Raw genomic sequence first — 26,165 nt, forward strand, 5'->3', positions numbered from 1 at the left:
GGTATCTGTGTCTCAGTTTTATGTCATGTACATCCGAGTGTCAATGAGTATGTTCTTATTGATGATAAAACAATAAAAAAAGTTTTAAAACAATAAACAGACCGACAGACACTGCTCCAGATTTATCACACAGACTGACACTGGATGATAAATCTGGATAATAACTTTACACAACACCAAGGGCACCACAAACCAGGGAGACGCCAAACCAGGGTTTGCCACGTGGGGGACAAAGGGTGCTCTATACAGTGTGCACGGTCCAATGAGTACCAGGGAGGACCATAACCACCGTGAGTACTAGTACCACCATCACACACACATTCTCACCTTCCGCCCGGACCACCGCTGCATGCTACTAACTAGAATACTAGGTGTGGTGGTGCTGTACGGTGTAATTTACATGAAATGCAGGCAGCATGTCATAGAGCAGGAGGAGCTGAGCAGATTGGTGTATAGTTTATGGGAAAAGATCCAGTAAAACTTGTACTTTATTTATTCAAAGCAGCACTGTCAGCATGATCAACCCTACTATACCATAGTGCCTGGTAGGGTTGATCATTCTGATACAAATTATATAATTTTTTTATGTATTAATAATGCTTAAAAATCATTACTTTTTTAAATATGCAAATTACTTCGAGTACTTTCACACTAGCGTTATTATTTTCCGGTATTGAAATCCGGTAAAGGGTCTCAATACCGGACAAAAATGCGTCTGTTTTGAGCCAATGCATTCTGAATGGAAAGCAATCCGTTCAGTATGCATCAGGATGTCTTCTGTTCCGTCCCATGTACGGTATTTGACCGGACAAAATACTGCAGCTTGCTGTGGTATTTTTTCCGGCCAAAACTCCGGAACACTACCACACTTGCTGGATCCGGCATTCATTTTCATTGAAATGTATTAACCAAGTGTTACGGAAATTGCCGCATCGCCGTATCCGGTTTTCCGGTCTGAGTATGTGCAGTTCTTTCTAGCTTTGAAAAAATTAAATACCGGATCAGTTATTCCGGCTGATACCGGAAAGACGGATCCGGTATTTCAATGAATAATTCAGGATCCGGAAAAAAAAATATATATATCCGTTTGCATACAGATTTCCAGATCCGGCAGGCAGTTCTGGCAACGGAACTGCCTGCCTGATTCTAACAACGCTAGTGTGAAAGAACCCTTAGTTGGAACACTGAGGGGTGTACTGTAGCGCTATAAGCACCCCTGGTGCGCTGAACACTTGTCACGGACGTATAGTTGTTTGACAGTGACGCGGTTGCCGTGCAGACTGGTTGCCGGAGGCAATGTGTAGTTTTCAGTTTGCACGCGCACTTCCCCTTTAAGGTGTGTCTCCCTGTTGTTTTGTGAGCGAGGGGTTAATCTTCGAGCTGGTGGGGATTTAGGTGTGTCCTGGATGTGGCCACTTTGTGGATATTACCTGTGGCTTTCTGGCTGGAGTCAGTGGTACTCCAGCCTTGTTTGGTATTGGAGCTCTGCTCCTCTCCTGGTTAAATCTGCCCTGTCCTTGAGGGCCACCTTGTTGGACATAAATCGTCTCCCCTTCTATCCTTACCTCTCTTGTTGTATGTCTGGTGTGGGTTTATGTTCTGGGTGTGGTGTATGTCTAGTGTGTTGTTACATCTCTGGTTTGTTGATGTTGTGTCCATGTCTGCTAGACATTTCCCCTGTCTGTTGTTGCCTCCGGAAGGGGGTCTCATGGTTTCCCGGAGCGCTGAACCAAATGTCAAGTCTGTGAGCTGTTGCTGGAGTGCTGGTTCCTGTGTGCCAGTATGTACTGCATCCATTTGGTGTTTGGATCGCAGTGAGTTCGTATGGGTTCCAGTTTACCTTGGTGTGGTCTTCTGTTGTGCCGTCCAGCAGCTGCAGCAGGTAAGTTACCATGCCTTCCTTGGTTCTTGGTTCAGTGGTTATCCCCGCCACTGGATACTTACCTGCCGTTCAACTTGGCTTCCTCTTTTTGCTACTGGGCCGATTGAGACTCCTGTTATTCTGTGTCTTGGAAGAACAGGTCGTCTCTCCCTGCTCCTATGTGAGGGATTACCAGGGGTATGAGCCGTCCTACCATCCAGGTCCGCTCATACGGTGAGGAGTTAGGGCGAGGATCAGGGACACTTTAGGAGGTGACCTGCTCTCTGATTCCGACATCCTGGCCTAGCTGCTTCCCTACATACCCATCATCGTACGGTGGGGAGTTCCCCCCCCCCCACTCCCCACTGTGACAGCACTGCACCCCGACATTTCATTGATAGAGCAAGACACCTTATCTTTCCCTGTCTTCTGCGCCTGAGTACTACCTCCAAATGTCTGCGCCTGTACTACAGCTTTGCTGCTGCTTACCGAGCATTTCATATCCATACCGCACAGGAGCCGATGACCTCATTTAACCCAGAAGCGATCCTCCTCTCTCTCTCTGGAGCCAGGGACGCCTCTACTTCCGCTTTCAATTATGTTATCAGCACCTGCACTGGTCAGCAAGCAGCAGAAGAGCTATAGCAGAAGTGCAGACTTTTGGAGGGTTAATCATGCTGACAGGGTCGCTTTAAAATCATACTCATTCTGGGATGTGAAGTCAAGGAAGAGGTCCTATCAGGGACTGACAGCCTTCCCTCTATGAGGAGGAGGTCCTATCAGGGACTGACAGCATTCCCTCTATGAGGAGGAGGTCCTATCAGGGACTGACAGCCTTCCCTCTATGAGGAGGAGGTCCTATCAGGGACTGACAGCATTCCCTCTATGAGGAGGAGGTCCTATCAGGGACTGACAGCCTTCTACTATGAGGAGGAGGTCCTATCAGTGACTGACAGCCTTCCCTCTATGAGGAGGAGGTACTATCAGGGACTGACAGCCTTCTCTCTGTGAGGAGGAGGTACTATCAGTGACTGACAGCCTTCCCTCTATGAGGAGGAGGTCCTATCAGTGACTGACAGCCTTCCCTCTATGAGGAGGAGGTCCTATCAGTGACTGACAGCCTTCCCTCTATGAGGAGGAGGTCCTATCAGTGACTGACAGCCTTCCCTCTATGAGGAGGAGGTCCTATTAGTGACTGACCGCCTTCCCTCTATGAGGAGGAGGTCCTATCAGGGACTGACAGCATTCCCTCTATGAGGAGGAGGACCTATCAGTGACTGACAGTCTTCCCTCTATGAGGAGGAGGTCCTATCAGGGACTGACAGCATTCCCTCTATGAGGAGGAGGTCCTATCAGGGACTGACAGCCTTCTACTATGAGGAGGAGGTCCTATCAGTGACTGACAGCCTTCCCTCTATGAGGAGGAGGTACTATCAGGGACTGACAGCCTTCCCTCTATGAGGAGGAGGTCCTATCAGGGACTGACAGCCTTCCCTCTATGAGGAGGAGGTCCTATCAGGGACTGACAGCCTTCCCTCTATGAGGAGGAGGTCCTATCAGGGACTGACAGCCTTCCCTCTATGAGGAGGAGGTCCTATCAGGGACTGACAGCCTTCCCTCTATGAGGAGGAGGTACTATCAGGGACTGACAGCCTTCCCTCTATGAGGAGGAGGTCCTATCAGGGACTGACAGCCTTCCCTCTTTGAGGGGGAGGTTATACAATTTATACTAAATAGTCACAGAAACGAGGAGTATACTGTGTGCTCGGTGAGTATGTTGGCGAGAGTGATCGTCTGTAATCCTGTAGTGTGATTCTGAATGCGGTAAATGGGAGGGGTAGCTTACGGCTGGTGGAGTGTATGGTGGGTGTCTGTTAGTGACAGCTGGTGATTGTTCTGCATGGGGACGTGATATGGGTTCATGGGCTGAATACTGAAACTATATGGAAATATAGCTAACTTGGAATTGATGCTGTTGGTCAATGCAAAAATTATTGGTACGGTGCCGATGCATTAGGAATGTGAGGTAGTAGAGAAACTATCATAATTATGTCCTGCTCTTGGAGGGTTGGGGAGGGGGGTGAGTTTATAGGGATATTTGTTGGTGGGTGGTTACGGGATTATGTTTAATATAAGAGTCCTATCTGAGCCTAGAAATTACTATTTGTAATGTATTTTGCAGTCATGTGATATACATTGTATATAACATGTATGAATAATACTGTACTTGCCTATTATCTGTAACCAATGACTTTTTGATGCTTGGATAGTCAATTGAAAAGAAAATTGATAATAATAAAAAATTATCTGATTTAAAATAGTCACAGAAAACTATATATGAATCTGCTCCGCTCCTCCTTCTCTATAACAACCCGCTGCAGTCCAAACACCATGTTCTATGTGACCGGTGTAATGTAATGTAAACTATCAGCAGTTGTATTATAATCGGTCTATATAAATCTCACTTACCTTTGAGTTGTGGGGACAGTTGGTGTCCATGTTCATCCAGCAGGATTTGCTCCACCAGAGTGTCACCTAATAAGAAATGATACAGACGTCATCAGTGCTGGATGTAGACATATAATGTACAGGAAATATCACATTATACAGGGACCGGACGAGGTCTAATGGTCCTAAATGTACAGCTGTGAAATAGTGTCCATGTCCCCTACACTGTGCTGGTCACCGTGTATGGTCACATTGTGGTGGTCATTGCATGTCCTGGCATTGTGATGGATACAGTGTGAAGGTGTGAGGGTGCTAGATGGAAGGCCACAGAGGAGTGTGTTACAGTATTCTAGGTGGGAGATGATGAGGGCATGTACAAAATTTTTTGCAGACTCATGGTTCAAGAATGTGCGAATTCAAGAGATATTTTTGAGTTGGAGGTGGCAGGTGATGTGCTGGCTGGTGATGGGCTTGGATGTGCGGTTTGAAGGACTTCTGAGGACTTGGTTGACCGAGGAGTGTGTGTAAGCCATTGACCATAATAGGTCTATTGGGGGGGTTGAGTGAGATGGGGGAAACATGATAAATTCTGTTTTATCCATGTTAATTTTAGAAAGCGAGTGCAGAAAGAAGATATAGAAGATAGGAATTGTGCGATTCTTGATAGTAAGGTGGTGATGTCTGGAAAAGAGAGGTAAATGTGTGTAGCATAAAAGTGATACTGAAATCCATGGGACTCCATGAGCTGTCCCTGGCCGAAGGTGTAGATTGAGAAGCGCAGGGGTCCTAAGACAGAGCCTTGAGGGACACCAGGACACCAACAGAGTGGGGATGAGATGAGGAGGGGGTGTGCAAGTGGGAGACACTAGATGTCCAGTATGTGAGGTATGATGTGATCCAGGAGAGGGCCAGGTGAGTGATGCCAAGAGATGAAAGAGTTTGTAAGAGAAGGGAGTGGTCGACAGCAGGGGCGGATTGCCAATGTATTGTACCGGGGAACTTCCCAGTAGGCCTGTGGAGCCCAGCTATTCTTTTAAATGCTTGCAGCCAGCGCCAATACACATACTGCCGGCTGCGCTGTCTGACAAAGATCCCGACTGCTGCGCTGCAGTCCCGACTGTCTGACACTTCTGGGGCTGTAAGTGTGTGTGGAGGTGGCTGGTGGTTGAGGCCGTGTGGTGTGCGCAGTGTCAGGGATTTACTGAGTGACTCAGTCACTGCCTGCCAGCCCTGCTGCGCTACACTGACTGGACTTACTATGGGTGGGCTCGGCCCCTCGGGTGTGTGATATCTCTCACCTCGCTGTTGCTCTGCCCCTAGGCTGCCCGAGTGAGCTTGACACTTCAAGTGTGAAGTTCCACACAAATGAGATTATGTGGCTGGCTGGCTTGCGCAATGTCGGCTAAACTATTCAGACATCGCGCGCGCCGGCCCTAGTGATGTGACCCTGTGCATGCTGCCGGCATGCTGCTGTGAGATGTGATCTGGACAGTAGGGTGGAAAGGCTTTCCTCTGTAATGGTGGAGAAGCAGGTTTGGGGAGGGGGGGGGGAGATGAGTAGTTGTGTAGAGGGGCTGTGGGGACTGTAGGCTGAAGCTTCTCTGATGTCTGTGGCATAGTCCTCAGCTGAGATGAGGGGTGAGGGTGGAGGCACTGGGGGACGGAGAAGAGAGGTACAAGGGTTAGACCGTTGTTTAGGGTTGTAAGACAGAAGATATGATGTGAAGTAGGTCTGTTTTGCAGCAGTGAGTGCGGACTTGAAGTTGAGAAGGGATTGTTTGTATGTGATAAAGTATATAGGGGCATTGTGGTGGTCACTATGAGGACACTGTGATGGTCACTGTATGTGGCGGTCATTACATGAGGGGACCTGAAGCCTCATCGGCAATTGCTGTTATCATTTATATGTTTGTCAGGTTCACATTAAGTAACTTTTGGGCTATTTTTTAATATCACCTGTGGCTCGTTTTGGCATCAAATCCTAAGCCAGACCCAAATCAATTCAGTCCACAGGCAAGACCTAAACTTCAAACCCCAGACTAGACTCCAAAATTGGTTCAGATCCCTAATAAATCCAGAGGGAGATCTTTATTACTGTGGACAACATAAGTCATGAAGACCTCTATTTCATGGGTGACACGTCTCATACACAATGTTACCTCTATGACGGAGTTCCTCCAGTACAGCGTCCAGGCCGGGGGAACCACGACGTCTCCGTAATACATAGAGACTGACCCACAGTCCTATCACAGCTTCTCTTCTTCTGAGATATATATCCTGTAGTAAAGTCCGCGCCAATCTTCTTCTATCATGTTCTAGACTGTGGTATTTCTAGAAACCAAGAAAGATCAGACATAAGGTGCGTTATATACAGATACATAACACAAAGGGTTAACACACTGCAGATATTACATGTCTGTCTTCTCTATAATGTGTTGTCCAGAGAAAGAGAAATCTATGGAATAAAACACAAATATAACGTGGCTCACCCGTGTCTGTTAGTGTGGTCAAGGTGCTCTGTTTTTAGGATGTTTCACCTGATCATCCAATAAACAATATATTGCAATTGCGTAATATAAACATAAAAATAAAAACAGGCACTCACCAACTGGTATGTCTATAGTAGAATATTTATATGGTAGAATGTGCAATAAAATATCACATAAAAGTTATAAAAACATATAATACAATATAACAAAATATAACATAAAATACTGATAATAGTGTGAATACACTGAGCTTGATTTATCTATGGTTGACAAAATACTGTTGGGGTTCAGAAAAATTGCTTACATCAATATAGATGATTTAAATTAAATATATTGTGATAAAATTGGTAAAAAAAAATATATAAATTTGTGAAAGAAACAATAATAGATATAAAATAAATGAAGTGAAACATATGATAACTGTGTCCATATAAGGTTGTTGTAGCAACTTATTGGTTTCCCTACATGGAGTTCAGTCCAGTATTTAGTAACGCTGCTGTAGCAGAGTGAAGACACAAATGTATCAGCACACAGAGTCCGCACTCCAAGTACAAGGATATAGATAGTAATCGGGTTTTTAGAATGGGGCGTCCCCCTCACTGTAAACCCTCTTACCTTGCCTTTCAGAATGCTTGTCGCTGTGTAGTTTCTACTGCCGATAGAATTGAGTCCTTTGTAGCGCTCGATATGAGATCTGCTGTTTTAGAACTTTAAACTTCCCGCTTGTTGCTCTCCGGTCTCGGCGTTCCACGTGATGTCAGTGCGTGTCACCTTCCAGGAGGCAGCATGCAGGGATCGCGTAATCTCGCGATAGTTCCGATCAGTTCCTCTTTTGCTGGTATCTAGAGGCTTGTATTAGCTGATAATGTTGCCGATAACTTGTGGATCTCCTTCCTCGGGTTCAGGTGGCTAGTGTATCACTCGCAGGACCAGCCAGACGCGTTTCGAGGGGTCTCCCTCTTCCTCAGTGGCTATATTGCGAGTGCCTCTACCCTCTTCTTTATATACTCCTCTATCACAAGCCCCACCAAATACCCGGCATGGATTGTTAGTCTTCATATATAGTATTTTGTCTTATATTCAATGTATATCATTATATATATATATATATCTCTATAGACAAATTTAACTTTATTAATAAACTGACATTGATAAAAATGCAGATAAAATATAAAATACATTCAAGTTCAAAAGAACGTTCAGAAAAACGTCTTTGGATTCCTTTTCCTTCTTTTAAATCTCACTCAATTCATTAATATTTCTGTTAATCCTTATTTTAAATTTACCCCATATTAGATTCTTCAGTTGTTGTATAAGTTCTAATAGATATTAGACAAAAAACGCATCAAATTTTAGGAAAAACGCATCGCACTTGAAAAAACCGCATATGCGTTTTCGATGCGTTTTTTTCATTATATGCTTCCCTATAGTTTTTTTGTTATCCCCTATTACTTGAGGGCAAAAAAAGTTATTTTAGAGACAAAGAAAATGGATATGTGATTTATTTCTTAATTCCAATCTTATTACGTCTCATTCCTGAGTTGTTCTGCAAAGTAAATGGACTTTGCAAGATAGATGGATGAATTTTGGGGAGGGGGCCCAACTCCGAGGGGAGATCCTGGTGCTGCTAAACAGCCCGACTCAGGATGTCACCATCAGAGGAGGGCACCCATCCCCAATGTCTACAGGAAACCAAACAACTCAAAGTCCGAGTTAAGTCCTCGTGGGAGGAGTGTTTCAAAATCAAAGATTCTTCTGGATTCCTGCCTCGACATCCTGGCGATATGGTCTCCCCCTCTCCAGTGCTCATCCACTTTTTCGTAGGCTGCGAAGACCATACCTTCAGGATTTTTATATAATTATATATATATATATAATGGAGTATGTGTCAGTGTCTGACAGCTGTCTTTGACACTCTGCATCATATTTTTCTGTCTCCAAAATGACAATGGCTCCTCCCTTGTCAGCAGGCCGTATAGTGATTTTTTCAGTCTTTTGTAATTGTTTTAGGGCCTGTATTTCTTGTGTTGTTACATTATTTCCTATTCTTCCATTTATATTCAGTTTTCTTATATCTTTCTCTACAGACTTTTTAAATGCTGCCATCTCATGGCCTATTTGTTGCCTTGGGTACATCTTACTCTTTACTTTTAAGTTTGTATGTGTGAAAATATCTTTCTCCCCAGAATTTCTAATTATAGGGTTCCTCATAAAATGTTTCTTTAGGCACAATTTTTAATTATTAACGCTTTTACATGGAAAATAAAGGAATTTCTGACTTGCAGCTCTACTAATATTCTGTATGTCATAGAATGTCAGTGCAAAAAACAATACATTGGACGGACAAAACGTACACTGAAAAAAAGACTGTCAGAACACATTACAAATATAAGAAATGGCTATGAGAAGCATTCTCTCTCATTACATTATAAAGAATACCATAATAAAAATCCTGAAGGTATGGTCTTCGCAGCCTACGAAAAAGTGGATGAGCACTGGAGAGGGGGAGACCATATCGCCAGGATGTCGAGGCAGGAATCCAGAAGAATCTTTGATTTTGAAACACTCCTCCCACGAGGACTTAACTCGGACTTTGAGTTGTTTGGTTTCCTGTAGACATTGGGGATGGGTGCCCTCCTCTGATGGTGACATCCTGAGTCGGGCTGTTTAGCAGCACCAGGATCTCCCCTCGGAGTTGGGCCCCCTCCCCAAAATTCATCCATCTATCTTGCAAAGTCCATTTACTTTGCAGAACAACTCAGGAATGAGACGTAATAAGATTGGAATTAAGAAATAAATCACATATCCATTTTCTTTGTCTCTAAAATAACTTTTTTTGCCCTCAAGTAATAGGGGATAACAAAAAAACTATAGGGAAGCATATAATGAAAAAAACGCATCGAAAACGCATATGCGGTTTTTTCAAGTGCGATGCGTTTTTCCTAAAATTTGATGCGTTTTTTGTCTAATATCTATTAGAACTTATACAACAACTGAAGAATCTAATATGGGGTAAATTTAAAATAAGGATTAACAGAAATATTAATGAATTGAGTGAGATTTAAAAGAAGGAAAAGGAATCAAAAGACGTTTTTCTGAACGTTCTTTTGAACTTGAATGTATTTTATATTTTATCTGCATTTTTATCAATGTCAGTTTATTAATAAAGTTAAATTTGTCTATAGAGATATATATATATATATATAATGATATACATTGAATATAAGACAAAATACTATATATGAAGACTAACAATCCATGCCGGGTATTTGGTGGGGCTTGTGATAGAGGAGTATATAAAGAAGAGGGTAGAGGCACTCGCAATATAGCCACTGAGGAAGAGGGAGACCCCTCGAAACGCGTCTGGCTGGTCCTGCGAGTGATACACTAGCCACCTGAACCCGAGGAAGGAGATCCACAAGTTATCGGCAACATTATCAGCTAATACAAGCCTCTAGATACCAGCAAAAGAGGAACTGATCGGAACTATCGCGAGATTACGCGATCCCTGCATGCTGCCTCCTGGAAGGTGACACGCACTGACATCACGTGGAACGCCGAGACCGGAGAGCAACAAGCGGGAAGTTTAAAGTTCTAAAACAGCAGATCTCATATCGAGCGCTACAAAGGACTCAATTCTATCGGCAGTAGAAACTACACAGCGACAAGCATTCTGAAAGGCAAGGTAAGAGGGTTTACAGTGAGGGGGACGCCCCATTCTAAAAACCCGATTACTATCTATATCCTTGTACTTGGAGTGCGGACTCTGTGTGCTGATACATTTGTGTCTTCACTCTGCTACAGCAGCGTTACTAAATACTGGACTGAACTCCATGTAGGGAAACCAATAAGTTGCTACAACAACCTTATATGGACACAGTTATCATATGTTTCACTTCATTTATTTTATATCTATTATTGTTTCTTTCACAAATTTATATATTTTTTTTACCAATATTATCACAATATATTTAATTTAAATCATCTATATTGATGTAAGCAATTTTTCTGAACCCCAACAGTATTTTGTCAACCATAGATAAATCAAGCTCAGTGTATTCACACTATTATCAGTATTTTATGTTATATTTTGTTATATTGTATTATATGTTTTTATAACTTTTATGTGATATTTTATTGCACATTCTACCATATAAATATTCTACTATAGACATACCAGTTGGTGAGTGCCTGTTTTTATTTTTATGTTTAAATCTATGGAATAGTTGTGGAGAAAATCCTTCCTGAATCCACAAGTAACAGATTATTTCCAGGATGTAGTGACCCCTAATGTACGTGTGCGGGGGAGGGGATACATCCTCCACAATACTGGATTATACACTTCTGGGGGGTTCTCCATCAGATATAAGCTGCTGTCTATTTTAAAACTGGAAGTTGTCCAACATCTTAGGCTACTTTCACACTGGCGTTTTGGCTTTCCGTTTGTGAGATCCGTTTCAGGGCTCTCACAAGCGGACCAAAACAGATCAGTTTTGCCCTAATGCATTCTGAATGGAAAAGGATCCGCTCAGAACGCATCAGTTTGCCTCCGTTCTGTCTCCATTCCGCTTTGGTGTCCGTCTGACGAAACTGAGCCAAACGGATCTGACACAATATGGCGCAATAGCGTTTTGGCTATGTTAAAGATAATACAAACGGATCCGTTCTGAATGGATGCAGACGGTTGTATTATCTGAACGGATCCGTCTGTGCAGATCTATGACGGAGCCGCACCAAACGCGAGTGTGAAAGTAGCCTTACTCTGACATATGAAGCACAATTGTCATTCAGCCTCTTGTAGACAGCAGGATGGTGACATGAATGTTACGCAGGGGATGTGGATCTGCTGTGTCACTTGAATAGACTTGGCTTGGGGTAACTCCTAATGGTGTCATCTAATCAGCCCCCTGGTCTTCACCCTTTAACCCCTATACAGGGGAACCACCAGGCCGCTACCTCCTGGAGTAGTCTCTGTGGCCGGCATCAACCACCACTATAAAAAAATGATGTAAACTGTGCCTGTAACCCGTGATATCACTTGGGGCATTTATATACAACACCGGCGGCTCATGTCCTCTCACCTCAGTATCAGGAAGATTTCGGGAATGTAGCTCACGGAGAAGTGGTTGAAGACTCATGTTCTCCACAATGTGGAGCAGATCATCCAGGAAATATTCATACGTCATCCTCAGGAAGTGATCTTCATACTGACGGAGCTGCTGGTAGAACTGCCGGGTCTCATCATCTAGGAAATGGAGGAGACACAAGAATGAAGTCGTCTAGAACATGGAGGAGACTGATGGCAGTTTATGTGGAATATTCCCGTCCTGGAGCATTTTACAGGTTTCCACTAATGAGAAATCCACAACCCCCTGTAATTCACCAGCACAATCCCTGCAGGACACATTCACAGGAGACATCTTTACATTGATGTCAGTATTTCTATACATGGAGATACATGGCAGATGTCAGTCACTGGTGAGAAGCGAGGGGAACGCTCCCCTTATTCAAGAGAGAACCAGTCTCAATAATACACTGCCCTCAGAGGGGGTCATCAGCGGTTCTGTCAATACTAAATTGGGCTCCCGGCATCTGGTTGGTGGGTACACCTCTGCTATCATTTGTACCGCTGCCTCATGTATATTTATTTACCGCTATACTGTGACTGTGCCTGAAGATGTGGGTAGTTTCATGTCACACTTGCTGGATGCTATTGGACAGGTAACTTTTTGTAGCCATCTTATTATCATCACAGGCAGGATGACAATGCTAGGTATCACCTCTGTATAGATAACACAGGATCCACCATTTTCTCTACAGATAATGGCTACATATTATCTTCTTCCTCCTGACCTCTGCACAGGTCACAAGGCATGCCCAGAAAATCAAAATCACCAGAAATTGGTCGTTTTCTGATCACACACTCCCTTTCAGGACGCCGTCTACTTTGGTAGTTAAAGGGGTTGTCCGGGTTCATGCTCCGATGCTCTCCTTTGCCCTACGCTAAATCGCGCAGGGCAAGGGCTCTTTTGTTTACAATCACACACTGCCGGGCGGAAGCTTCAGCCCGGCAGTGTGTTCGGTGGCGTCTCCGGCTCTGATGGGTGTGCTTTAGCGCTGCCCTAGCCGTTTTACAGGCTAGAGCAGTGCTAAAGCCCACCCGTCAGTTACGCTGATGTCACCGGGCTTCCTGGCAGCCCCTTGGAGATATGGTACGTCACCGGATCTCCCAAAAATGCCTTTGCCCTGTGCAAGTCAGCGGGGCTGCCGGGGTCAAAATGGAGGCATGTCCGGGTGCAGCTCTGAACCTGGACAACCCCTTTAACTTTTTCATCTCCACATTTCAAAAGCCATAACTTTTTTGCTCTTCCATCCACAAACCCGTGTGAGGGCTCGTTGTCTGCAAGATGAGTCATATTTTTTCATTTCTTAATGTAATCATTTTGGGGTACAGCTAATAAACTGCATAAATGTAAAAAATTATTTGGGGTGATAACAAGAAAAAAAGTGATTCCACCACAGTTTTTGGGTTCTGCGTTTATGGTGATTTATATAGTGTTTATAAATTTCTACTTTTATACAGCAAAAATTATTTTTAATTAAAAAAAAGTATTTTGTGTGTCCCTTCACCCAGAATATTTTTATTTTCCCACTGACGGACATGTATGAGGCTTGTTTTTTGGGGGATGAGTTTTCATTGGGCCCATTCTGTGGTACTTTTTACTTTTTGATAATAGTAAAGTAGAATGAACAAAACCCTGCAATTTTTGAATTTTTTTTGCAGTTTACCGTATGGGATAAAAAAAATGTATGATTTTATGGTTTGGGTCGTTACGGATGTGGTGATAAAAATTATCTATAGGCTTTTTATTTATTTGTTTACCTTTATACATTAATAAACAAGGGAATAAAGGTGTTTGGGGGGGGGTTGCTTGTTTTTCTATTTTCCTCTAAGAGGCTCTGTCACCTTGAACAACCCTATTACATTAGACATACCGCCTGGTAGGGCTCATCATGCTGATTAAAATGATACCTTTCTTTTTTTCTGTATGATAAACAGCTGCAGAGAGATCTGTGTATTATTCATATGTAAATGAGAAGTTGGAGAACCCTTTGAGCACCGCTGTGTAACGCCCCCTGTTCTCTGCACACTCCCCTTCCTTTTGATTGACAAGGCTAGACAGCATGCTGAGGACAGAGCGCTGTCCAAGAGCTGTGCGCTAGCATCTACATATCATATAGCTTTCTGAGCAGATCTCAGTGTGGTGAAGCTATAGTACATAGTGTATATGATATGTAGTTGCTAGCAGACAGCTCTTGGACAGGCCTCTGCCCTCAGCATGTCTAGCCCTGTCAATCAAGGGAAAGGGGAGTGTGCAGAGCACAGGGTGTGTTCTATAGCAGTGCTCAAAGGATCCAGCCCTGCCTCCTGGTGCTCCAACGTATCATTTGCAAGTGAATAAAAACACAGATCTCTCTGCAGCTGTTTACCCTACAGACAAAAGAAAGGTATAGTTTTAATCCGCATGATGAGCCTCACTAGGCAGTATGTCTGCTTTAATAGGGTTGATCCTGGTGACAGAGCCTCTTTTATACTTTACTTTTTTTTTTTTACACAGTAAACTGCTGTGTATTATTTCAGTGATTGTAAAACTGACAAAATGCCTATTCAGCCCTTCCAAATGCAGAGCTGCTTCAAAGACACTTGTAATTGCTATTGTCTACTTCCCTAATTCAGGGCAGACCTTATTCGCCTCTACGGTGTTTGCAGCTTTGGACGACTTTGCAGATGGCCTCCCTGTCATTCTAGGTGGGGACCTTAATTTTCTTCTGGATGCAGCTCTGGACACATCTACAGGTAGGTCTTCCGTATCTGCTGGAGTGGCCCGGGGATTTAGGAGACACCTTCAGTCCCTAAGATTAGTGGACATATGGCGTATCCTACTAATAACAGGGGGTGCCTCTTTCCCCCCTCAGGCTCTAACTGCACACGTATGTGTAATCCCTAAGCCGGGCAAAGATTCCCTGGTCTGTAGTAACTATCGGCCGATCTCACTGATCAACATAGATGTAAAGATCTATTCTAAAATTTAGGCCGATAGATTGAAGATACATATGCCTTCCTTAATACATGAGGACCAGGTGGGCTTTGTCCCGGGTCGGGAAGCCAGAGACAACACAATACGGTCTTTGGCTCTTATAGCCCGAACCCATCCAAAAGCTTCCCCCCTTTGTCTGCTCTAGGTCAACGCTAAAAAAGCGTTTGACCGGGTCTTTCTGGGAGTGGCCCTGGAGGCCTTTGGATTGGGTCCTCACATGGTCACTCGAATCCTTGCTCTTTATAAGAACCCCAGAACCCAGGTTCGAATTAATGGTTCGTTGTCATCTTCTTTTAGGATACACAATGGTACCAGACAGGGGTGCCCACTCTCCCCTTTATTATATATCATGATTATTGAATTGCTGCCTAGGGCTTTGAGGGCTAATTAATCTATTAGAGGAGTCAGACTTGGGGAAGTGGAATCTAAAATAGCTATCTATGTGGACAACCTCCACATTTATTGCTCAGACCCGGTTGTCAGCATTCCCAATATTCTGAAGGAGTTCTCGGCCTTTGGGGACCTAAGTAATTTTAAGGTAAACCTCCACAAATCTGAGATACTCAATATAACTTTACCCGCTTCCACTTTACTTATGTTATAGTCATTATTTTCCTTTCATTGGGCGCAGGGACACATCAAATACCTAGGCATTGTTATCCCCCTGAAATTAAATGACCTCTACCCCGCCAATTTCACCCCCCTCCTGGAGGAAATCAGGAGGGATTTACAGGCTTGGAAGAAAGCACCATTATCATGGTTTGGAAGGATTCACACAATCAAAATGAATGTCCTGCCAAGGATATTGTGTATCTTTAGAACTATCCCCATTACCTTATCATATAAATTCTTTAAGGCCTTTAGATCAATGTTCATAGATTTTATATGGGCAGGTTCATCTCCTAGGCTGGGTATACGTTTCCTGACTTGTTCCAAGTTGAGGGGGGGAGTGGGGCTCCCTGACCTGCAATTGTATCATAAAGCATCAATGCTTTCATACATCGTAGACTGGTTCCATAGTGGTTTAACTAAACGATGGATCTAGTTTGAGAGGATGGGGATCGGACGCCCAGCCCAGGACCTGTTATGGATCACAAAACCACATAGACCCAAGAGTCTCCCACTTTTAACATCAGGAATATTGCAATTCTGGGATAAATTTGCGGCACCTCTGGGTCTCACAACCTTCCTGGGGCCCATGACTCCTATGTTTGATAATCCGGACTTTCCCCCGAGGGTGGGACAACAAATGTTGCTGGGCCTGCGGAGGGAGGATTGCCCGAGGGCATATCAGTTACTGAAGAAAGAGGCTCTACAACCTCTAGACTCATTCCCTGGGGGTAGCAATAGAGGGGCTTGGTATCAATATGCTAGTATTAAAACTTTCTTGCTGTCCCTGAGTCCTATCTCAAATATCTCCAGAGATCTTACCCCTTTTGAATCTTTATGTCTTCAATTTACCCAACCTACACATCTTGTGTGTTTGGTCTACGGGCTACTTCAGGAGAGCGGAGGTTCCCTATCTTCCCTACCATTTGTGTTGGCTTGGGAGAAAGAGCTTGTAAAATCTTTCTCTTCGGAGCAGTGGATGAAAGCATTTACTTTATCGCATAAGGCATCCATTAGCTGCAATATACAGGAGAAGAATTTCAAGGTCATGTCCAGATGGTACAGAACACCAGCACTCCTACAATCTTTTTACCCCACATGTTCGGATTTATGTTGGCGCTGCAACAAGGAGGTGGGCTCAATGAGCCATATATGGTGGCAGTGTACTCATTTGACCTCCTTTTGGAAGGCCTTGAATGATCTGTATGATCAGGTGAGCGGTAGCTCGGTACGGTGGACCCTTAAAGGGGCAATATTGTTTATGATCCCAGGGCCCATTTCTGTCCTAATAGGCGGACTTCTAAAAAAATTTCTGCAGGCCGCACGCCTAGATATTGGAAATCTCGAGTCACCCCACACATTAGGGACTGGTTAAACATTCTTGAACAGATCCGCAGAATGGAGGAGTTGTCAGCGGAAGATGAGGGAACAGATGAGAAATATACTAAAACTTGGACTCCTTGGATCTTATTTAAAGAATCCCAAGCATTCCAAAATGGCTAGATCTTGTCTATACATAGAAGAAGAACAGTATACCTAAATTTGCATCCTTCCCTTCCCTCCCTCCCCTTTTTCCCTTCCCCTTAAGATAGTAGATTTTTCTTCTATATGTAATCCTTTATGTTCGTTAATATTGCCTATATCTCACATAAAATATGTGTTATTTTAGATTTCTTGAAAATAATTTACGATTGACAATACTACTTGATTTCGCATGGACTTTGTCCAGTTGATTGTATTCATGTCGATAAAAGTAATTGAACAACAAATGCAGAGCCAAATAGTCATCTGTACATGTCAGGTCCAGGGGCCATTATTAGGCTCTTGGCTGCCCCACAATTACATCACGGGGGGCTCCTGCCCTCGCTGTAACCACGTACATGCTGCAGCATTGACATGGGCATCTAAGGGGCTAAACTGCTGGGAATGGAGTTAGTTCTGATCCTAGCAGTGAGAGCCCACTGTATAATACAGCCAGTACTCGTCAGCATTGGCACGGGCCCAGCTCCTGCGCCATCTCTGTCCCATACGTTTACAGGACAGAGCGTGCACAGCCTGTACTCATCAGAGTACTCATTAGGGTGCCTGTACACGATGCGGGATACATGCGGAAAAACCGCAGTGTACTACAGTGCCGCACAGTGTATGAGAACAGACAAGTCTCATGGACACTTGTGGAAATTTAACTTGTTTGTATTTTACCAAAGATTTAAGCAATTTAAATACCACAGATAATATACAAAGCAGTTTCCTCAATGACAGAGATGTAGATTATAATTTCCAGATTGACATTTAGGTGAAGAGGGTGAGAGGACATGAAGGCACACCATATGATGCACTGCAATAAGGGCACAGTATGATGGTAATATCCTGATACCAGTGGGAAGACAACGCTGCTACCAGTGGGGTGGGAAGGAAGACCATGCTGCAGCGAGCGGGGTGGGAGAATGCTGCTGCCAGTGGTAAAGGGACAATCAGGGGATAAAGAGCTAGAAGAGGCAGAGGGGGATGTTAGACCCCCTACGGCTGGTGTAAACCAAGCAGACCCCCTACTCTCGCTCAATGAGGTATCAGGATGGTATTGTGGCACACCGAGCATTAGTGCTTGGCCTTTGTTCTGGGGACTCGGAGCTCCTCCTTATTCAAACAAATAACTGTCCCTTCTCTCCCTCTTCCCCCACATCCTAAACCAGACCACCACCATAAACTTCTTAGTCCCTGACCCAGAGGTGACAACGATCACTGCCATCCCCGACACTTTATATAAACATGCCTGTATAGTGGACAGCTTCAGAGGGGTTTATTACTTTATGATAGGTGCACGCTTCCGGAGGGTGGGGGCAAGCTGCTCTCCACACCTCACTGTCATCGGGAAAATCCTAAAATCTCACTCCGGTCATAACTCGAAAATACAGCTCAACAGAGATTATTGAGGTACGCCATTTTAACGGTCAGGAGGTGACGGTGCCACACATACCAAAAACACCCACTTATGTTAAATCCTGGCTCAGAAAATCAGTTCTTCTGATTGGGGTCACGTGGACACCCCGTGTTTGGTACTCCAGTGACCCCAATACTGAGAGCTGAAAAATGAGCCCACAATTATCAGACGGGCACTCTCGAGTGTAGAGTTATGGGCAGAAATCCATTTTAGACCAGATTTCAGCATGACTGACCGGTCATAAAAGTCACAGCCAACCCATATGTCACACCCTAAAGGCGGTTTACAGACTGCCTGGACCAATTCTTATAAATTGGACAGAGCAGATTGTACCAGATTCCCCATTTTGAGGCCAATCTGATTGAATGAGGATCCGTGTCTTTCTGTCTTGCCTCAGGACCTGATAGCTGCAGGTCTCTGTGTGAGTATAGTAGGCCTCAGTGTTTTCTTTCATCCTTTTTATTTTAAAAACTGTTCTGTGTATATTTTTATGCTTCTGTTTTTTTACATCTTTAAATTTTTATTAAAACCAATTATTTAACCTAGCACGGGCAATATTTTTTAAGGCAAGTAGAGTTCCTAATTTTCAGCTACCCGTTTTCTTTAATATGCGAATTTCAGAAGTTTAGTAGTTGTTAGAAGGAACCGGCAACAATTTGACCTCCCGTGCAATCTGGTAGATTGTAGGAAGCAGGGTGATCAAATTCGATAGTGTGTGTAGTGTCAGTACTTGCCCCGATTGACCGCTGGTACCTGATCCCGGTCTGATCAGGTGCTGCGACCTAGGGAATCGGGCAAGATCGTGACAGGTATCATATACATAAAGCTGAAGTGGACCTAACAGTACAGCTATGGAGACCTGACAGGGTGCACTAAGGCGTATGGCTATTAGGAAACTGCCCCAGTCTATAGTTCATAAAGTCCGGTGGTCAAAGCATCAGCAGGGAGGACGGCGTGTGGCCTGTCCTCGACACGTGTAGTGCGGGCCGGCGTGTCTCGCGGCCCAGTGTTTAAATGCACATAGAAGAGGCGCAAACCTTGCCTCCCCGGCGGGAATCCCGGTGACGTCATCCACACGTCACTGACCGCCAGGGAGGACGTATGAAGGGGCGCGGACTTGGCGATGCGCTGAGAGCGCCGTATCACTAGCCGCTCATTAGCGCATCGTTCCATACTGGGATGGTCACCATCCATTAGGGCAGGAAAGGGACATTTAGGGGCTGGCTTATTACTGGGTAACGGCAAATACTGGTAATAGGGTAATCAGATGATGTATACATCGGAGGAAAAGGGGAGAAAACACCAGAAACACACAGATACGCGGGATGAAACATAAAGTAGGAATGCAATAGTTAGAAACATCTCATTCAAGAGATTAGGCAGACTAGATGGGATATTGATGTACTACCCCAGGAATATAATATATGAGAAAATGATGTGATCACCTAATCAGACAATTCCGAGTGTATTAAATACGATGACTATGGCTCTCAAATGAAGCAGCCAAAGTTCAATTGCTCATTAAGTCCATTGGGGCACGGGGTGTTCAATTTATGTATCCACCAGGTCTCCCTCTGAAGGATCCGTCTGTCCCAGTCACCTCCCCTGGGGGACCTGGTGATCACTTCAATTCCTTTGAACTTGAGTGCATTCATGAGTGCCTTGCTACAGACGTATCCCTTTTGTTGCGGACATCATTGAGATGTTCCCCGATGCAACGGCGAAACTCTCTCTTTGTTTTGCCGAGGTATTGTACGCTGCATTCACAAGCAATCAGGTAGCCAACTCCCGTGGTGCGACAATTAATGAACCCATTTATGTAGTGGCTATATCAGTTATCACGGTTGATAAAGGATTTGCCGGTTTGCACATAGTCACAGAAGCTACAGTTGCCACATCTGTAGCACCCCTTCACCGGGCCACCAAGCCACGTTTTAAGGCTTGGCACTCCGGTGAAGTGGATATGTACCAAGCGATCCCTCAAGTTCTTCCTCCTCCTATAGGTAATGGATGGGTAGAAATTGAGGGCATCCCCTAGGTCAGGATCCATTAAGAGTGTCTCCCAATGTTTAGAGATAGTACTGCGGACTTGGGTGGCAGCAGTGTCAAACGTGCCTACTACTCTAATGATGTTTGCAGTTTCTCTCTTTGGGCGGTTGGATGCATGCAGATGATCAGTGCGTTCCTGATCCCGTGCCCTCTGGAATGCGGTGAGCAAGACCCTGTCAGGATATCCACGTTCCTGGAATCTCCTATGTAAGTCGCCTGCCTGGTTGATGAATTCCCTCTCCTCTAAGCAATTCCGTCTAAGGCGTAGATATTGCCCTGTGGGAATTCCCCGTTTAAGTGGTCCTAGATGGTTACATTTCCATCTCAATAGGGAATTAGTTGACGTTGGCTTACGATAAATACAGGTCTCGATTTGTCCTGATGTACCTATCTGGATAAGGATGTCTAAAAATGGTAAGTGATCCTTCTCAATTACTGAGGTAAACCTCAGATTTATCATATTCTTGTTGAGATCTACCACAAACTCCTTAAATTCTCGCTCGGTCCCGCTCCAGATGACAAAAATGTCATCAATGAAGCGTGACCATAACACCACATTGGCGAGACCTGTCACAGGGGGATTCCCAAACACAATGGTTTCTTCCCACCAGCCCAGGAGCAGATTTGCATACGACAGCGCACAAGAACTGCCCATCGCGGTGCCCCATAGCTGCTGGAAGTACCGGCCATCAAAAAGAAAACAATTCCTAGTCAATACAAACTGTAAAAGTTCAATGATAAAATCGTTATGACTCAGAAATTGTTGGCCCCTTGCTCTCAGAAAGTGTCTTACTGCCGAGATACCCTCCTCATGGGGCATCGACGAATAAAGGGCCTCCACATCAATTGATGCAAGGAACCAGTACTTCTCGATTAGTATGCCCTCGAGCTTGGTCAGTAAGTCAACGGGGAGACTTTCAACAAATGGTCTCAACAGCTAGTCGATATACAGTCATGTGAAAAAATTAGGACACCCTTTGAAAGCATGTGGTTTTTTGTAACATTTTTAATAAAAGGTTATTTCATCTCCGTTTCAACAATACAGAGAGATTAAAGTAATCCAACTAAACAAAGAAAACTGAAGAAAAGTCTTTTCCAGATCTTCTGTAAATGTCATTCTACAAAAATGCCTATTCTAACTGAGGAAAAAGATAGGACACCCTCACATGTATTCCCTCTTAAATTGGCTCAGATCTCACACAGGTATATCACACCAGGTGCACATAATTAGTAGATCGTTACTCTGCATGTTGAATGAGGCTTGCCCTATTTAAACCTCAGACATTTAGTTTGGTGTGCTCCTGACTGTTGAAGTGAGAGTGAGCACCATGGTGAGAGCAAAAGAGCTGTCAGAGGACTTCAGAAAAAAGATTGTAGCAGCCTATGAGTCTGGGAAGGGATTTAAAAAGATCTCAAAAGATTTTGAAATCAGCCATTCCACTGTCCGGAAGATAGTCTACAAGTGGAGGGCTTTCAAAACAACTGCCAACATGCCCAGGACTGGTCGCCCCAGCAAGTTCACCCCAAGAGCAGACCGCAAGATGCTAAAAGAGGTCTCCAAAAACCCTAAAGTGTCATCTCGAGAACTACAGCAGGCTCTGGCTACTGTTGATGTAGAAGTACATGCCTCTACAATCAGAAAGAGACTGTACAAGTTTAACTTGCATGGGAGGTGTGCAAGGAGGAAACCTTTGCTTTCCAAGAGAAACATCGAGGCCAGACTGACATTTGCCAAAGATAAAGTTGACAAAGACCAGGACTTCTGGAAGAATGTTCTTTGGACAGATGAGTCCAAAATTGAATTATTTGGACACAACAGCAGAGGACATGTTTGGCGTAAACCAAACACAGCATTCCAAGAAAAGAACCTCATACCAACTGTGAAGCATGGAGGTGGAAGTGTCATGGTTTGGGGCTGCTTTGCTGCAGCAGGACCTGGTCAGCTCACCATCATAGAATCCACGATGAATTCTACTGTGTATCAGAAGGTGCTTGAAGAACATGTGAGACCATCAGTTAGAAAATTAAAGCTGAAGCGGAACTGGACCATGCAACATGACAATGACCCAAAACATACTAGTAAATCAACCAAAGATTGGCTGAAAAAGAAGAAATGGAGAGTCCTGGAATGGCCAAGTCAAAGTCCAGATTTGAATCCCATTGAGATGCTGTGGGGTGACTTGAAAAGGGCTGTACGTGCAAGAAACCCCTCAAACATCTCACAGCTGAAAAAGTTCTGCATTGAGGAGTGGGGTAAAATTTCCTCAGACCGATGTCGAAGACTGGTAGATGGCTACAAGAACCGTCTCACTGCAGTTATTTCAGCCAAAGGAGGTAACACTCGCTATTAGGGGCAAGGGTGTCCTATCTTTTTCCTCAGTTAGAATAGGCATTTTTGTAGAATGACATTTACAGAAGATCTTGAAAAGACTTTTCTTCAGTTTTCTTTGTGTAGTCGGATTACTTTAATCTCTCTGTATTGTTGAAACGGAGATGAAATAACCTTTTATTAAAAATGTTACAAAAAACCACATGCTTTCAAAGGGTGTCCTAATTTTTTCACATGACTGTAGATCCCACAGTTTTGTGAAAGACTGCCCACCCCCGAAAGGGACAATGCTGCTTAGTCTGATCTCGCTATGGAACGTTGAGATGGGACAACCCCTTTAAGGCATTAGAGAGGGGGCTGTATTGTATGAGGAGTAGTGCTGTTTGGGTGTCAGGGATGCTTTTTAAAGGGAACTCCGGGTGTTTTATATTAACGACCTATCCGCAGTATAGACTAATAGTATCAGTATGGCGGGATCTGACTCCTGGTGCCCCCACTGATCAGCTTTTTGAGGAGAAGGCGACGCTCCATTGAGCCTTGTCGCAACTTACTAAGCACAGCACCTTCGATTGTATACTGGCTGTGCTTGGTATTGCATTTCAGCCCTATTCACCTTAACAGGACTGAGCTGAGCCCAGGCCATGTAACCAATGAATGTGACATCACTAAATTAGGAAGAGGCTGCAGGGCTCACCGGAGCGCCGTGGTCTCTTCACAGCTGATCGGCGGGGTGCTGAGAGAGGGGCCCCCACTGGTACTGATGAGCTATTCTGGAGAGGACATCAATATCAAAATCTCAGACAACCCCTTTAATCGCAGTCCGGCCCTGCAGCAGCCATATCACAGTATATATCTGCTGTGTGACCCCATTTCCTATTAAGTCTGTTCCTCATCAGGACATTGGAAGGTGAGAATCGTACAGATGTCGTAGATCAGTCACCGCATCCAGTAATAAGAGAGAAGAGGAGGAATCCTTACCATCGCTCATCCTGGACCTGGGACGATATCAAAATATCCTGCAACATAAAAAAAACTTTATTACATTTAGGAGAAGAAAAAAGAAAATCCAGAATTTTCTTTAACCCCTTAAGCAGCGGCAGATTTTCCTCCCCACATTCTGACGTAAGGTTTGTATCTTCACATTCATGTGGCTGATGAGGTTTAGTGTTAATCGAGAAAGCAGAGGAGAGCCGGTGTGTAGGATCGGGGTATCAGGGATTGACAGGTAGAAGGACAGCCTCCCACCTGGTGGGATGCTGCGTGGTAGACGCCTGCTGCTGCGCACCCTCCTATAGTACTCAGGGTCCGGTGATCAACCAGGGAAGAAGAAAAATAAAGGAGTTCGGCGGCGCGGCAAGGAAGAGTCAGGGAGACCTTGAGTGAACAAGAACTCGACTCTATTCATGATCGACAATGTGTTTCAGGGTTGGAGTGACCCCTTTCTACGGTAAGTACATCAACAGCAGTGGTGCACCTCCAATAGAGGCAGACCAGGCAGCTGCTACGGGGCCCCTGTGGGAAGGGGGCCTGCAGTGGAGGATAGGCCACACCCCCTAATTACACTTATATAGGTAGCGGCTAAACTGCATGCAGGAAACGGACCTTCTGACGTCACTGGTTCACATGACTTTTGAATACAAGGGTCGGAAGCTAAAGCGACACCACCCACTTATGTAGCTACCTGTGAGAGGAGACTATAGGACGTGGAGAAGGACCTTTGGTGATGTCATTATCACCATGTGACCAGTTCAGGAAGCCAAGGCATAGCAGAGCAGGGAAGTCTGAAGGACCTTTGGTCATGTGATCATCATGTGACCAGTGCAGACAACTGGTGAAACCTATGTGATGTGGCTGTGAGGGGGTAGAGCTTGTGTGTGGTGCCTTGAGGAGAGGTTAGTGGTGTTCTGGGATAGCCCATATAACATCCTAGAAATACTGGGAGTTGTAGTTCTGTCCTATTAAATCCCTCTACATGTAATTGCAACGTGTGCCATAGTACAGACTGGTAATGCTGGGAGTTGTAGTTCTGTCCTATTATATCCCTCTACATGTAATTGCAACGTATGCCCTAGTACAGACTAGGGCATACGTTGCAATTACATGTAGAGGGATATAATAGGACAGAACTACAACTCCCAGTATTTCTAGGATGTTATATGGGCTATCCCAGGACACCACTAACCTCTCCTCAAGGCACCACACACAAGCTCTGCCCCCTCACAGCCACACAGTCTGTACTAGTAATGCTGGGAGTTGTAGTTCTGTCCTATTATATCCCTCTACATGTATTTGCAATGTAAATATCCACAAAAATAAGAAACAATACAAAATAAGGAACAAAACCCCAAAAAAATAATGTATACACACATAAAGGTAACCTGACATACGTTTCGCTTGTGTGCTTCTTCCAGGGGGCGTACATCAGTAACCCATGCTTTTTTTTATATTACTAGTTTTATCTAGCTTTATTTGCTTACTTAGTGGGGTCAATCCTTTCATCTGTATTTTGCTACCACAATAACCCCTTATGGGCTTGCAGGTTACCGTATACCATTCTACTGTGATCATCTGATCTCCTTTGCTCATCTTATTTCCATATTATGGACAACAGTGTTTTTATTGGCAATAGTGTGATTCTTTTTACACAAGTCTAGCCAATATTTATAGGTGGGTGCATCATTGTGGATGTTCACCCATTACAATTTTTCATATCTATTCCTGTGTATTTTCCCCACTGCCATTATATTGCCTGTGATTGGACGTTTAATGGGTGATATAGAGATCACATGAGACACAGGTGGTGTTTCTTGAATTCATATGGCTACTTCTAAGTGTGGTTGCACTTTTATTTATTGATCGTTATCCACTATATCCTCTTTTGGGGGGGACTTGTTTTGTTCTACATTTAAACATCTCCTGCAATTTTTCTGTAATTGTTTCTAATATCTATTTATAATAATAAAGATGTAATGTTTGTACCTTTATGTGTGGCTTTGTGTATACGTTCTTTTTTTTATGTAATTGCAGCGTAGGCCCTAGTACAGTCTGGTAATGCTGGGAGTTGTAGTTCTGTCTTATATATTTCATATATAATAATATATATAGGTATATGACTGGCTGTATAGTTACAGTATATAACCGCAGCTTGTCCTGTGTGTGGACGGTATGTGGTCAGGTATATGACTGCTGTATAGTTACAGTATATAACCGCAGCTTGTCCTGTGTATGGACGGTATGTGGTCAGGTATATGGCTGGCTGTATAGTTACAGTATATAACTGCAGCTTGTCCTGTGTGTGGACGGTATGTGGTCAGGTATATGACTAGCTGTATAGTTACAG

At 44.1% G+C, this 26,165-nt stretch overlaps 1 protein-coding gene across 1 annotated transcript in view; it reads right to left on the reverse strand.

Moving 5' to 3' along the window:
- The window catches only part of LOC122921381 (NACHT, LRR and PYD domains-containing protein 3-like), a 64,832-nt gene that overhangs the window by 31,953 nt on the left and 6,714 nt on the right, over positions 1–26,165 (reverse strand). Inside the window, exons 2-5 of the mRNA XM_044271358.1 lie at positions 23,804–23,841; positions 11,880–12,043; positions 6,469–6,640; positions 4,331–4,396 (exon numbers count right to left, since the gene is read on the reverse strand). Of these exons, the coding sequence (XP_044127293.1) occupies positions 4,331–4,396; positions 6,469–6,640; positions 11,880–12,043; positions 23,804–23,813 (412 nt within the window). The 5' untranslated portion in view covers positions 23,814–23,841. The remainder of the gene's footprint in view (positions 1–4,330; positions 4,397–6,468; positions 6,641–11,879; positions 12,044–23,803; positions 23,842–26,165) is intronic.

The sequence above is a fragment of the Bufo gargarizans genome, chromosome 11 (assembly GCF_014858855.1).
Source record: "Bufo gargarizans isolate SCDJY-AF-19 chromosome 11, ASM1485885v1, whole genome shotgun sequence".
NCBI classification, from domain to species: domain Eukaryota; kingdom Metazoa; phylum Chordata; class Amphibia; order Anura; family Bufonidae; genus Bufo; species Bufo gargarizans.